The following is a 16,542-nucleotide window of genomic DNA, read 5'->3' as shown; positions in this document are numbered from 1 at the left end:
AGACAGTAATAATATTTAGAAACACAGCTTTTCAATTTCACATTGATTCTAAAGAGTCGTGACAGTGTGGAAACACAACATTTTCTATGCATAATGTGAAAAGCAAACTAAGTACAGTATAGTGAACCCTTAACAAGGAAAGTGTGTACATGGAACTGAGTTAATGCTTCAATTTCTATAAATGAATTATATCTGCTCTGAGTACTGCCTTCAGCCCAGGTCCAACAACAGAGCCTGCTATAGCAGGGAGACATGCAAATAAGTCTTCTTTGTGCACATAAAACTAGGCATGTCCTGACCTTGCAGCTCTGGCAGAGGGGACCAGCTCTGGATTCCCAAATCCTCCCAGTCAGGATTCACCACTGAACACAGGACAGTCACCATGGACTTAGGGCTCATATTGGTTTTCTCTGTCCTGACTTTAAAAGGTAATTCATAAAGATGAGATACTGTGTGTTGTGTGGACATAAGAAAAAGTCTTTTGTGTCAGTTTTCTAACCAGAATTCTGTGTGTTTACAGGTGTTCATTGTGAGGTGCAATTGCTGGAATCTGGGGGAGGCTCAGTGCAGCCTGGAAAGACCCTGAAACTCTCCTGTGCAGCCTCTGGATTCACCTTCAGTAGTTATGCAATGAGCTGGGTCCGCCAGGCTCCAGAGAAGGGGTTGGAGTGGGTCGCAACCATTGATAGTGTTGGTAGCACCTGGTATACTGACGCTGTGAAGGGCCGGTTCACAATCTCCAGAGACAATGCCAAGAACATTCTGTACCTGGAAATGAGCAGTCTAAGGTCTGAGGACACAGCCATGTATTACTGTGCAAGATACACAGTGAGTGAATGCTACTGTGAGCTCAGACAAAAACACCCCCGTGAAGAACGCAGGACCAGCAGGGGGCGCTGAGAAAACTTAGAAATCAGGATCAGAGAAGATCCTGCTCAGAGAAGCATGGAAGACTAAACTTCTCTATGTCTGCACTGTCTCTCCATATCACAAATGTCCAAATGTTTATTCCAATTTATTTTTCCTGTTGGTTTTTGTATGTTTATTTATTACAGTGTTTCTCCTTGTTTCCCTTTAACTCTTTCTACCTGTCTCAGTGTCTCACTCTCTCATTCTCCCTCTTTCTCTCTCACACTCTCTAACTACTCTCTCTCTCTCTCTCTCTCTCTCTCTCTCTCTCTCTCTCTCTCTTTGTGTGTGTGTGTGTGTGTGTGTGTGTGTGTGTGTGTGTGTGTATGCTGACATATGATGTTCAAGCCTCTGTCTTCCTCTTTTCAATTGTGGCAGACTCTGTTACTCATATGTGCAGTCTGCAGTATGGTCTCATTTTTACCTTTTCATTCAGGTGTGGGAGTTGAACATGAGTAGTGAGATTCCATCACATGCTGTGGTGCAACTACACAGTAGTCTTGAAAAGGTCACGGAGTTCAGACTCAGAATAGGAGTCACCAGCTGAGGGAGAAGTTTCCCTCTACTTCTCCTTGTCCTCTTCCTTCTGTTTTCTTCGGTTGGTTTGAAATATCCTCAATACCCCAACAGTATTGAGTTCCATGCTCAGTAGCTTAATCCTTTACAGAATCAGTTTTACGTGGTCGGCATCAAAAATAAAAAAAAAAAAGAATTTGTGATTCCTGGTGTTTATTTTAATAGTGTATAAATGCAGTCATCCAAAATTATTTTCTGTAGGAAAAAAGTGATATTTTAAAAAGATTGAACTAAGTGTGTAGCTCTGTGGTAGAGTGCTTTCTGATGATGTGAAAGGTCTTAAGTTTAAGAAATACACTCACTTAAAAATAAGAATTAAGCACATAGACAAATATTATTTCTCACTCTTTTAGACTTAAATATTTCACTCTCATGTCTGGAAAAAGAAAGAAAGTCCCCAGAGTAAGAAGTGAAACAAGTCTACAGGAGTTCATCTCTTGGATTCCACAGCAAGCAGTTCATCCAAGGTCTGCAGCATCATGGCACAGTTGTAAATAACTATAAACCATGAATCCAATTTAGGGTAAGGACAATGTTTGAATGGTTGTAAATGCTATTTGACTAGACTGAGTGTGCATAGTGCATGGTATGCAAAGGTATCTGGATGCTAGAGTTGAGTTTGAGAATTATTTTTTAAAAAAACATTTTTTAAATTAAAATTTTCCACCTCCTCCCCTCCTCCCACTTCCCTCCCCTTCCCTTTCTCCCCCTCCCTCTCCAGTCCAAAGAGCAGTCAGGGTTTCCTGCCCTGTGGGAAGTCCAAGGTCCTTCCTGCTAACCCAGGTCCAGGTAGGCGAGCATTCAAACAGACTAGGCTCCCACAAAGCCCGTCTGTAGTGGCGTAAACGAATGCAGACAGAGACTAAATATATATATATAGCTTTAATGTAGAAATAGACTTACAGAACCACCGTTCCCGCGGAGACCAGGAAAGCAGAAGCAAGAGCTCGGAGCTTGCTCGCCAAATTTATAGGCAGACATTAGCCCGAGGCGAACACGCCCCTTAAGGGGTGGGACTTATCGCTACATCTCCCCTTTTTGTCTAAATAAGACAGAACTAAACCAAATACAACTACATACAATAACAACAAATAATAAATACAACAAACAATATTGAGAACAAAAGCTTTGCTAAACATTCTATCTCAAGAAGTCCAAATAATGTAAAGAGTAACTACAATTATATAATCTTCAACTCAGTCAAAGATCTGAGAAGGGAATAAACACTACTCAACAAACGAGATATATCCAAAATGTGCAACAATTGACAGAGACAACTGACTACCTGGGCAATCACCCAAAGTCTCGTTTGCAACGTTGAGTCAACCAATTTTGGCTAAGGCCTAACATAACTGACATACCATTATTAAAGGCAAGGAACTTTTCAAAACTATCTTACCCTGTCTTGGCAGGATATGACAGTCCTGTTTTATCCATTGATGCACGCTCTGTATCTGTGTCAGTGGTTGAGGTATGGGCATTTCTTTGCCCAAAGGCCAGTTCTGCCAAATAGAAAGGCTCCAGGTGGAGTGTTTTTGGTGCTCAACATTCTCTCGGGAATAGAGCGGTGTTGCCAGGAGCAATTGTGCCTCACTATCACGAAACTCTGAGTTAGATTAAAGGCCATTTTCTACAGCTCTTTGAAGAGGTTGAAGATTATCTATCTATACTGTGTATAATCTCTATATATCTAAAGAACCTGATTAGTCTAATTATTAATGACAAACTTAGATGACAATTAGTCTATATAATTCTCAATATATATCTAACTTAAAGACTAAGACAATAAACGACTGTGAAACAAATGAGGACAATGACCTCCAAATATAAACAATGTACAAATATACATTGCAGTAGGTAAATATATATCAATACACAAATATTATATAAGTATCTTAATCAGAGGTAGAAATGTACACTGCAATATGGTAAATATATACAATATATATATATCAATACAATATATGTCAATACATAAAAATGTTTTAAACAGAGGTAGAAACATGCATGCGTACAATAGTCAATATAATTTAACTTTGTATCAATATACAAGAATCTATACCAATATATTTGTCTATTATCCCATCATCCCTCTTTTTTTTTCAAAATGATCCCTGAGCTTATAAAATTCCTCCCCCAACCCTCAATCATATACTAATTATAATCAACCCCTAAATGATGTCCTTAACCCAAGGGCAAACTTTACTGGGAGAGGGGACGTCGTTCTCTAGAATTACTTCCAGCTGTCACAGGGGCGACGCTCTTTCTGGGGGATCCTGTGAAAGTAAAATGATGGTTAAATTTCAAGATAACGTCTTTTAAAATTGCAAATAGTCTCTGAGTATTTTCGTGCAGGTCTGGCCAAAATGTTGTATAAGATGTGCACCATTTCAGCTAACCAAGTTGGAACTGTCTTGTGCAGCTGGTACCCAAAGCAGGTCTTGTAGTAGCGCTATCAGTATCATGACATCATATCAACCAGGTGGAGTTGTTGTTATGGGGCCCCATCTTCTTCCTGGAAACTTCAAATGTCACTTCAGGAAAAACTCATTGTTCATTATGAAAAACTTAAACATTAATCATATAGACATATATATATATATATATATATATATATATATATATATATATATATATACATATTCAATGAAAGACATGATAGATATATTCAATGAAAAGTATGATAGATATGAAGAAAAGCAAAGATGTTTTCTAAACTCATATTTCTTTCTGTCCCATATCATGGCTCTTGACATGAGACAGAAACTCCAGAAACTCTGGGTTTTTCTCTTACTAACAGTCTTGGAATTGGAGAGGGACTGAGCCAGAGTCCAACTTCAAAACCAGCTTTATAAATTTAGAAATATGGTTTAATATTACTTACACAACCCATTCAGTTGTCTTGATATTTCCTATTGGGTAGGTATTTTTCCATCTGTCAGTATCCAAACATCCAGGGTCCCTTGAAGTTCTCAAAGATGAGTGTTTTCCTGTGGAGATAAGAACAGAACCCTGCCCCCATTCTATATGTTTTTCTTACCACCTGTATGAATATCATCGTTGTGGATGAGTTGTCATTTCTCCTTTCCAAGAGGTTTCTCCTGTTCAAATCAAAACTTTATTAATTTTGATGGTATCCACAATTTTTCTTCTCCTGTGGAAACAAGAGCAAAACCCCTTCCCCAACGTAGCACATCTCCTGGCTTCCATTGAGAGGTCAGCACATCTTTGAAATAAATCGGTTGATTTAGTTCAGCAGACTTTTCCATTATCCAATGTCTTTCTGCTGCTGTCGTTCCTTTCTCATTAGCATTAAGAAAATTCAAGGTTAATAAAGCATTATGTAATCTATTTCTGGGGGTATTTTCAGTCCCTTTCTGTTTGTTCAGCATATCCTTTATAGTACGATTTGATCTTTCTATAACTGCCTGACCTGTAGGATTATTTGGTATACCTGTAATGTGTTTTATATTATAATAATCAAAAAAGCGTTTCATTTTCTTAGATACATATGCTGGACCATTATCTGTCTTTATTTGCGCAGGTATACCCATGATGGCCATAACTTCCAATAAATGTGTGATTACTGAATCAGCCTTTTCTGAGCTCAGGGCAGTAGCCCATTGAAAACCTGAATACGTGTCTATGGTGTGGTGTACATATTTTAATTTGCCAAATTCTGCAAAGTGGAACACATCCATCTGCCAGATTTCATTCCTTTGGGTGCCCTTTGGATTAGCCCCTGCAGGCAGTGGCGTTTGGTTATAGAAAGAGCAAGTAGGACATTTCTTTACAATCTCCTTAGCTTGTTGCCATGTAATTGAAAACTCTTTCTTCAAACCTTTGCTATTAACATGATGTTTTTTATGAAATTCAGAGGCTTGTAGCACACTACCAATCAATAATTGATCAATTTCTGCATTACCTTGTGCTAGAGGACCTGGCAGACCCGTATGGGATCGGATGTGTGTTATGTACATAGGGCAAAGCCTGTTCCTGATCAAATCTTGAACCTGGAGGAACAATGAGGTTAGTTCAGTATCATCAGGTATAAATTCAGCAGTTTCAATATGTAAAATAACTCTTTCTGCGTATTGTGAATCTGTAACTATATTAATAGGTTCTTTAAAATCCCTTAGCACCATAAGAATGGCATATAATTCCGCCTTCTGGACAGAAGTATACGGACTTTGTTCCACCTTATCCAAGTCTTCTGATTTGTAACCTGCCTTCCCTGATTTATTGGCATCAGTATAGAATGTATGGGCTCCAGTTATTGGAGCATCACGGATGATTCGAGGAAGAATCCAAGAAGTTCTCTTTATGAAGTTAAGCCGCTTGCTTTTTGGATAGTTGTTATTAATGTCTCCCAAAAAATTAGCACAAGCTCTTTGCCATGGTTCATTATCTTCCCATAATTTCTTTAGTTCATCAGCAGTGAAAGGCACTATAATTTCTGCTGGGTCTATGCCTGCTAGTTGACGAAGTCTCAGCTTGCCTTTTATAATTAACTCAGAGACTTTTTCCACATAAGTTTTCAGTTTCTTACTTGGTTTATGTGGTAAAACGATCCATTCCAAAATAATATCATCTCTCTTCATTAAAATTCCTGTAGGAGAAATTTTTGATGGTAGTATGACGAGAATACAACCGAGCTCTGGATTCACCCTGTCCACATGTGCCTGTTGTAATTTTTCCTCAATCATTGTCAGTTCCTTTTCTGCTTCAGCTGTTAATTCTCTGGGACTGTTTAAATCCTTATCACCATCCAAGGTTTTGTTCAAATGAATTATTAGATCAGGTGTTATTCCAATAGCTGGTCGTAGACTGGAAATGTCTCCTAACAGTCTTTGAAAGTCATTAAGAGTCCGTAGGCGATCTCTCCTAATTTGTGCTTTTTGTGTCTTAATTTTTTGCAAACCTATTTTATAACCTAAATAATTAACAGAATCTCCCTTCTGAATCTTTTCAGGAGCTATTTGCAATCCCCATTTAGGTAAAAGTATCTTTATTTCTTCAAACAGTCTGTTCAAGGTATCTATGTTTGAATCGGATAACAAGATGTCGTCCATGTAATGGTATACTATAGATCTGGGAAATTTCTTGCGTATTATTTGCAATGGTTGGTTCACAAAATATTGGCACAGGGAGGGGCTATTTAACATACCCTGGGGGAGAACGGTCCAGTGGAACCTCCTCGAAGGTTGAGAATTGTTATAAGTAGGCACTGTGAAGGCAAATTTTTCTCTATCTTCTTTTTGCAAAGGTATAGTGAAAAAACAATCCTTTAAATCAATAACTATGAGAGGCCATCCTTTTGGTAATAAAGAGGGCAAAGGAATTCCAGATTGCAGAGGGCCCATAGGTTGAATAACCTTGTTGATGGCCCTGAGATCTGTCACCATTCTCCATTTACCTGATTTTTTCTTAACCACAAATACAGGAGAATTCCAAGGGCTGGTAGATTCTTCTATATGTCCAGCATCTAATTGTTCTTGTACCAGCTGTTTTAAAGCCTGTAACTTTTCCTCAGCTAAAGGCCATTGCTTTGTCCATATTGGTTTCTCAGTCAACCATTTTAGAGGCAAGGCTGTTGGTATCTCTGAAGGGACATCAATTGCTTGTTCTTGTACAGCCCGAATGGCCGATTTTCTCCGTTTGTAATATCTTTTAATATTATTCTCAGAAATATAGGCTCTAGATTTAGCAGGAATGTTAATTTCGGTATTCCATTGTTGTAATAGGTCACGACCCCATAAATTTGTTTTGATATTGGCTACATATGGCCTTAATTTTACTATTTGTCCCTCTGGCCCTATACATTCAACCCATCTCATGATCTGCCTTACTCGAGATAGGGTTCCAATTCCCAGGAGCTGAACATTTACATTTTGAAGAGGCCAATACGGATGCCAAGATTCTGGGGTAATGATACTTACATCAGCACCTGTGTCCAGCAGGCCAGTAATAAAAATGCCATTTACACACACTCTCAGTTTAGGTCTTTGATCATTTATAGAAGTTTGCCAAAACACACGTAACTTATCTTTCTGATCATTATTGCTTGTAACAGTAGGCATGGGGCTTACATTGGCGCCCAACGTGGGGCTCGAACCCACGACCCTTTATCATAATAGAAATATGATAAAGTCTTTACGAAACGAATCCAGGATTCTTAAGGTAGAGATTGATTGCTTAAAAACAATTGAGAATGACAACAATCTTCTCAAGAATCAGTTTGAAGTTCTCCAGGCTGATAACAATCTTCTCAAGAATCACTTTGAAGTTCTCCAGGCTGATAACAATCTTCTCAAGAATCAGGTTGAAGTTCTCCAGACTGATAACAATCTTTTCGAGAATCAGTTTGAAGTTCTCCAGGCTGATAACAATCTTCTCAAGAATCAGGTTGAAGTTCTTCAGGCTGATGTTAAGGAGAAATTCATTACTGTGGAAGAGGGAACAGCTGATCTGGACCATAAGATTCAGTCCCTTTCTGTTTTTTTACCTGCAATGATCAGTTCCTGCCAGTGGTGGTCTCTGTGTTTTTGGAGCCTGTCCTAGAACTAGCTCTTGTAGACCAGGCTGGCCTTGAACTCACAGAGATCCACCTGTCTCTGCCTCCCAAGTGCTGGGATTGAAGGCGTGCACTACCAAGGCCTGGGAGGCCTCAAACTCACAGAGATCTGCCTGTCTCTGCTTCCCAAGTGCTGGGATTAAAGGCGTGCTCTACCACTGCCTGGCCGGCCTCAAACTTGTGATCCTCCTGCCTCTGCCTCCTTCAGCAAATCCTACCAGCGTGGGCCACCACAACCGGCCAAGTCACTTTGTAACAGACCAAATCTGATGCTGTGGCAGCTTTTGTTGCAAAACCGCAAGTACTTGAGCTTCTGCTAATTCAGGCAGTGGGGTTCTGCTGCAAAACTTAGCCAAGGCAGGCAGAATGGGCCTGTGTCCCCGAGTGGGTCTCGGACTCGGCACTGGGGCCGGAGTCACGAACTGAAAAACAGCACCCGGGAGGGTGCTGTGTTAGGTAGCGGGCTACCTGCTTGAGTCGGGGGCAAAATAGCCCCACGTTGGGGGCCAAAATGTAGCGGCGTAAACGAATGCAGACAGAGAGTAAATATATATATATATAGCTTTAATGTAGAAATAGACTTACAGAACCACCGTTCCCGCAGAGACCAGGAAAGCAGAAGCAAGAGCTCGGAGCTTGCTCACCAAATTTATAGGCAGACATTAGCCCGAGGCGAACACGCCCCTTAAGGGGCGGGACTTATCCCTACATCCGTCCATGGAGTAGAATCAAAATCCAGTGCCATTGTCCTTGGCTTCTCAGTCAGCCCCCACCTTCAGCCACATTCAGAGAGTCTGGTTTGATCACATGCTCCATTGGTTCCAGGCCAGCTGGCCTTGGTTAGCCCCCATTAGATCAGTTCCACCATCTCATGGGTGGATGCACCCCTCATGGTCCTGACTTTCTTGGTCATGTTCTCCCTCCTTCTGCTCCTCATTTGGACATTGGGAGCTCAGTCCAGTGCTCCAGTGTGGGTCTCTGTCTCTATCTCCATCCATTGCCATGGCCAAATGAAGGTTCTATGGTGATATGCAAGATATTTGTCAGGGTGGCTATAGGATAAGGCCAGTTCAGGCACCCTCTCCTCTACTGCCCAAGGAACAAGCTGGGGACATCTCCTTGGGCACATGGGGACCCCTCTAGAGTCAAGTCTCTTGCCAACCCTAAAATGGTTCCCTTAATTAAGATATCTACTTCCCTGCTCCCACATCCACCCTTCCTCCATCCCAACCATCCCATTCCCCCAAGCTCTTCCCATCCTCCCCTTCTTCCTTCTCTCTCCCCATCTCCACTTACCCCCACCCCTGCGCTAACCCCTTGCTCCCAAACCCTGCCTGGCAATCTTATTCACTTCCAATATCCAGGAGGATAACTATATGGTTTTCTTTGGGTTCTCCTTCTTATTTAACTTCTCTAGGATGATGAATTATAGGTTCAATGTCCATTATTTATGGATAGAATCCACTTATGAGTAAGTACATACCATATTCTTCTTTTTGGGGTCTGAGTTATCTTGCTCAGTAAAGTGTTACCTATTTCCATGCATTTGCATGCAAAATTCAAGATGTCATTGTTTTTTTTTGTTTTGTTTTTTTGTTTTTTGGTTTTTTTTTTGGTTTTTCGAGACAGGGTTTCTCTGTGGTTTTGGAGCCTGTCCTGGAACCAGCTCTTGTAGACCAGGCTGGTCTCAAACTCACAGAGATCCGCCTGCCTCTGCCTCCCGAGTGCTGGGATTAAAGGCGTGCGCCACCACCGCCTGGCAAAGATGTCATTGTTTTTGACTGCCGAGTAAAACTCTAAAGTGTATATGTGCCACACCTTCTTTATCCATTCTTCTATTGAGGGGCACCTAGGTTGTTTCCAGGTTCTAGTTATTACAAATAGTTCTGCTATGAACATAGTTGAACAAATGTTTTTGAAGTATGATTGGGCATCTCTTGGGTATATTCCCAAGAGTGGAATTGCTGGGTCTTTAGGTAGGTTGACTCCCAGTTTCCTGAGAAACCACCACACTGATTTCCAAAGTGGTTGCACAAGTTTGCAGTCCCACCAACAATGCATGAGTATTCCCCCTTACTCCACATCCTCTCCAGCATAAGCTATCATTGGTGTTTTTGATTTTTAGCTATTATGACTGGTGTAAGAGGGTATCTCAGAGTTGTTTTGATTTGTATTTCCCTGATCACAAAGGAGGTTGAGCATGACCTTAAGTGTCTTTTGGCCATTTGAACTTCTGTTGAGAATTCTCTGTTCAGTTCAGTACCCCATTTTTAATTGGGGTAATTAGAGTTTTAATGTCTAGTTTCTTGAGCTTTTTATATATTTTGAAGATCAGACCTTTGTCTGATGCTTGATTGGCGAAGATCTTCTCCCAATCAATAGGTTGCCTTTTTAGCTTAATGACACTGTCCTTTGCTTTACAGAAGCTTCTCAGTTTCAGGGGGTTCCATTTATTCATTGTTATTCTTATTGTCTGTGTTACTGGGGTTCTACATAGGAAGTGGTCTCCTGTGCCCATGTGTTGTAGACTACTTCCCACTTTCTCTTCTATCATGGAAACTGAACAGTCACCTACTGAAGCATCTCTGGGTCAGGAGAGAAATAAGAAAGAAATTAAAGTCTTCCTTGAATTCAATGAAAAGAAAGACACATCATACCCAAACTTATGGGACACTATGAAAGCAGTGCTAAGAAGAAAGTTCATAACACTAAGAGCCCACATAAAGAAAACAGAGAAAGCTCACATCTGTCACCTAACAGCACACCTGAAAGCTCTAGAAAAAAGAAGCAGAGTCACCCAGGAGGAGTAGAAGACTGGAAATCATCAAACTGAGGGCTGAAATCACCAAAATAGACACACAGAAAACAATCCAAAGAATCAATGAAACAAAAAGCTGGTTCCTGAAGAAAAACAACAAGATTGACAAATCCCTATCCAAACTAATCCAACGGCAGAGAGAGACCACACAAATTAACAAGATCAGAAATGAAAAGGAGGACATAACCACAGACACAGAGGAAATTCAGAGAATCATTAGATCTTATTACAAAAACCTGTATACCATATAATTTGAAAATGTGAAAGAAATGTACACTATTTTAGATAAGTACCACATACCAAAATTAAATCAAGACCAGGTGAACAGTTTAAATAAACCTGTAAGTCAAGAGGAATTAGAAGTTGTCATCAGAAACCTCCCTACTAAAACAAGCCCTGGACCAGATGGTTTCAATGCAGAATTCTTTTTTTTTAAATTTATTTATTTATTAAGGATTTCTGCCTCCTCCCTGCAACCGCTTCCCATTTTCTTCCCCCTCCCCCGATCAAGTCCCCCTCCCTCATCTGCTGGAAGAGCAATCAGGGTTCCCTGACCTGTGGGAAGCCCAAGGACTGCCCACCTCTATCCAGGTCTCCTAAGGTGAGCATCCAAACTGCGTAGGCTCCCACAAAGCCAGTACGTGCAGTAGGACCAAAAACCCATTGCCATTGACACATAGGCATTCTCATGAATATTAACCTTCATCAGGCGATGAAAGGAGACAGAGACAGAGACAGAGACCCACATGGGAGCACCGGACAGAAATCTCAAGTCCAAATCAGGAGCAGAAGGAGACGGAGCAGGAGCAAGGAATTCAATGCAGAATTCTACCAGAACTTCCAAGAGGAGCTAGTACCTATACTCCTTAATGTGTTTCACAAAATAGAAACAGAAAAGCCATTGTCAAACTCCTTTTATGAAGCTATAATCACCCTGATACCAAAACCACACAAAGACTTAACGAAGAAAGTGAATTACAGACTAATCTCACTCATGAGTTTGAGAATGTTTATCAGTTGATTTCTTATTTTTGAGACAGGATCTCACAGTGAACCTGGACCACACATGCTCAGAAGAATCATTGGATGACAAGTCTTAGAGTACCTCCATTCACAGCCTCTCCAGTGCTGGGAATATAGGATGAATCATCACACCCAGCAACTAAGCTAACTGTTGTGCCTCAAGCTAAGATACTAATACTGGGTGGCAAGCGCCTTACCACTGAGCATGCTTTTGATCCTTGGATATTATCACTATACATTGATAAAAAAGACTTGTAATTTGTAAAAGGAAATATGTGTATGGCATAATAATTTTTAAAAGGGAAAATGTATTGCCAGTTATGAATTTTTAAACCATTAACAGCCTCTATGAAAATTAATGCCTATAATCCAAACCTTTTATGCCCTCATAAATAACCCTTGAAACTCTGACTTTTTATATAATTCTGGAATTGTGGAGATGGGCAGGATCTGCAAAAGAAGAGGGAAGGGAAATTATCATTAGAATACATTGTGTTAAAAGTTTTTCATGAAAATAAGTTCATTAATTATCAAGAACACTGCATTTGATGATTGGGTGTAGTGAAACCAGTCTTAATCTATTCACTAGGGAGGCAAAACAAGAAAATCTCTCATAGCTTGGTCTATATAGAGAGGCCACCTAGATGACCTTGTGAAAAAAAAGAAATTCATCCCCTCTATCTGTGAATGTGAGAGTGTTTGTGTGTGTATGTGTGTGTGTGTGTGTGTGTGTAGTGTGTGTGTGTGTGTGTGTGTGTGTGTGTGTGTGTGTGTGTAGGATGGGTATCCATGGCACAGTTGTAAATAACTATAAACCGTGAATCCAATTCAGGGTAAGGACTGTAACTGGAAGTAGAACTCTCATTTGCTCTCTGTGGGTCTCTATCTGTGTATGTTTAAATGTGTGATTGTATCTGGAATGAGAACTCTGTGTGGCTGAGATTGCAGTTGTACATTTTAAATGTCCCTTACTGATTCCCAGGTGTCCAAGAAGATGTCCCCACCTAGGTCCTTGGGCAGCAGAGGAGGGGGTGCTTGAACTGGCATTATCCCATAGCCACACTAATGAATATCTTGCATATCACCAGAGAACCTGCATTCGGCGATGGATGGAGATAGAGACAGAGAACCTTCAGCTGGTGATGGTTGGAAACAGAGACAGAGACCCACATTGGAGCACTGGACTGAGCTCCCAAGGTCCAGATGAAGAGCAGAAGGAGGAAGAACATGAGCAAGGAAGTCAGGACCACGATGTGTGTATTCACTTACTGAGATGGTGGGACTGATCTAAAGGGAGCTCACCAAGGCCAGCTGGAATGGAACTGAACGAGCATGTGATCAAACCTGACAATGAGGGATGACTGAGAAGCCAATGATAAAGGCACTGGATTTTGATTCTACTGCATGTACTGGCTTTTTGGGAGACTAGTCTGTTTGAATGCTCACCTTCCTAGACCTGGATGGTGGGGGGATGCCTTGGACTTCCCACAGGGCAGGCCACCCTGACTTTTCTTAGGACTGGAGAGGGAGGAGGAGAGGGAATGGAAAGAGTAGGAGGGAAATGGGAGGAGGTGGAAATTTTTAATTAATAAAAGTTTTTTTTTTAAGAAAAATAATAAAATGTCCCTTACTTTCCTATTTTCATGAGAAGAATTTTTAATTGCTCTACCTTGTGATCTATTAATGTGATCTACACTATGAACAAAACCAACATGTGAATGAAAGGGTTTCTGTCATCTTAACTCTCACAATCCATTATAAGAAAAGTCAGGAAATTAAATCAAGGTAGGAACGTGAAGGTGGGAACTGAATTAGAAACCAGGAACTCTGTTTATCAGCTTGCTGTCCATGATTGTTCAGCCTGCTTTCTTAAACAAACCAGGAACACCTTTTCATGGATGGCATTTTCAACATTATCATGAGGCCCTTCCACATCAGTCATTAAGCAAGAAAATGGCTCCCAAAGTCTTGCATTCAGATCAAAATGATGGTGCCATATTTTCTATCTGAGGTTATTTGTTTCTTAATGACTCTATTTTGTGTTACGTTGATGAAATTCTAACAACAGCACAAATGGACAGATTGGTATAGTTGTGATAACATGGCCCATTATATGATTGCCATTTGTTCAACACATAGAAAAAAAGACTGATGAAATACTTAAGAATATTCATCCACCTGTCAAATAATAGATAATTATAAATAATGTGTGACTTTACCATGAATTCATTCCCTTTGCAAATGACTTATTCTTAGTGACTTCCTTCTAGACAAATTCACAGAGAAGAGAAACCCAGGGAGCAGTAGAATACAGATACAAACTATCTCTGCAGTAACCAATGTCAAAAATTCCTGTATAAGTCAATCAATAACAAGTTCTCCAATGTAGTACCAGAAATGTATCTTTATTTCTGTGATACTCCTTTCCTGATTTTTCTAACCACAAAGAGAATATCAGAGAAACCCAAGATGAGACATAGTAAACATGTCTGAGACATATTCTTATAACTCCTGAACAACATGAATAAGAACACAACACCATAGTGTTGGTTTCCCGGCAGTATTTTCAAAGATGACTGTCTCATCTACGTTATGTTCTAGCTCCACCACTGCTATTCACAGTAAACAGATTATGCACGAAGAAATGAGGGACATAAAATGTGTGGCACCAATACATAGGAAATGGTGGCTGTCAGGATCTGACAGGGCTGGTTGATTACAGTTCCTCATTTCCCTTCCCTGGTGATTTACATTACCAAGGCATGGGTAAAAGCCCAGTGGTTCCTTGTCCTCTATGGTTATCCAAACCGCAAGGCAAAGAGTTCCCACTTCAAGTATGACTTCCTTCCATGTCTTGTTATTACTCTGCCTTTGTATTACTTCAGATCACATGAACCTCAAGCCTGGCTGGATGATACTTCTTTTCATGAGATGTTAAAAAAAAACTGCTGGCTTTTTTTTTATCTCTTGCCAATGCAGTAATCATAAAATCTGGGTTATTATGTGCTACAATGTGAAGACAGAGAAAGAGAGATATATAAAAATACAAAGAGAAAAAAAACAGACTGACATAATTAAAGATGTTCAAGGACAAGTACCCAGGGATGGTTTCCCTAATTCGGAAGGTAAATAGTCTGTGCCTAATAAGATAGGACCCAAGTCCGTCACTTGTGTTTTTTTTTTTCAGTTTAATCTGAAGCAAATGTTTCAGCAAGAAAATTGTATGTGCACCCAAAATTAAGAAAAATGTGAATAGATAGCTGAGCATGGTTTCACATAACACATCATGGCCAGAGAGAAAAGATGCCCAAGTCTATGCCTGTGTTCTGATATATACAAATATGAAACACTGACACATTCATCATGTATCATAGACATCTTTGATCCAACTTTGTATCTACCATTTACAAATATTTAGTAACACAGTCATCCACCTACCTTCCTATCATCTATCTATCATATATCTATGCATCAACTGACATGACAATCCTCTGTCTATATTAACTAACTTAATAAGATGGGAGCAATACTAAGTTTGCTATCTAAAAACTGATGTTTCCATATGTCAGCAAACACATAAGAAACATTGAATTATTATTACTACAATGTTAAAATTTTATCATTACCCTTTAATAGTTCCTGTGTGAAGCTTAAACTGCATTTTAGGGGACTTTTCAGCACACTCTACAAGTTACTACTACTGAGCTTGGGCTGTACATTGAATCTATAGAGACTTCCCTTCTGTGTAAAATTGTAATGATTAATCTTGGTTTTCAGCTAGAAAGGATTTGAAATTAACTAAAATGTTGTCTACTAGGAATTCCTCTGAAAAACTTTTTCCTTCTTTATTATATTTTTTGTGAACTCCACACAGAGAGTATTATTTATATCATGTTTATGCCTCCCTTTCCCATATCCAATGCCAACTTCACCACAATCCTTTTATCATTCCTTGTGTCTTCTAGTTCATATTATTTGAGAAAAGTCCTACTTAGATGAGTGCGGGCAACACTATTAGATAACAGACTAGATAAAAGCACATGAAAGAAAGGAATCTAACATTTTATCGTTTTGTTTTCACACTTGGCAAGTTCATCTATCCTTAACTACAGCATTCATGCCCAGATATTAGAACCAGTGTCTTCAGGCTTCCAACATAAAGTGAAAAACAGTAGTTCTCGAAGAATTCTGCAGGATTTTGTAGTGAGATTAGGGCTGCTCAGGTACCTGAATTGTACTCTGAACAATTACCAGATTCCCATCTTCTCCACTGTGAGACTCTACTTTTGTACTACTCAGACCACATTCTGTATGGAATTTCATTAATCTCTTTCACCGCTTACTTTTTTTTCTTCTCATCAATCAAATGACAGTCATCTGATGTGGGAGTGATTTCTTTCTAATCTGTTGCTTTCGTTGGTTAATTAATAAAGAAACTGCCTAGGCCCTTTTGATAGGCCAACCCTTATGTGGGTGGAGTAAACAGAACAGAATGCTGGGAGAGAGAAGCTGAGTCAGGGAGTTGCCATGGTTCTCCCACTCCAGAAAGACACAGGTTAAGATCTTTCCTGGTAAGCACACCTCGTGGTGCTACATAGATTATTAGAAATGGGTTAAGAGGCTGAAACTAATGGGCCAGGCA

At 39.9% G+C, this 16,542-nt stretch overlaps 1 gene segment (V, D, J or C); it reads left to right on the top strand.

The window, feature by feature from the left end:
- Positions 1 to 334: 334 nt before the first annotated feature.
- On the top strand, positions 335 to 5,694 carry LOC121438617 (the record flags this gene model as incomplete). The annotated part of the segment is given in 3 exon segments: positions 335 to 428; positions 521 to 823; positions 5,639 to 5,694. Coding segments are annotated over 3 exon segments (405 nt in total), but the record flags the coding sequence as incomplete, so codon positions are not given.
- Between the last annotated feature and the right edge of the window lie 10,848 nt (positions 5,695 to 16,542).

This window comes from Microtus oregoni, unplaced genomic scaffold (genome assembly GCF_018167655.1).
Source record: "Microtus oregoni isolate MIOR12 unplaced genomic scaffold, Mior012 000056F_ref0000123, whole genome shotgun sequence".
Classification (NCBI taxonomy): Eukaryota; Metazoa; Chordata; class Mammalia; order Rodentia; family Cricetidae; genus Microtus; species Microtus oregoni.
The sequence above is the reverse complement of the archived record's forward strand: the minus strand, read 5'-3'. Positions and strand labels throughout refer to the sequence as shown.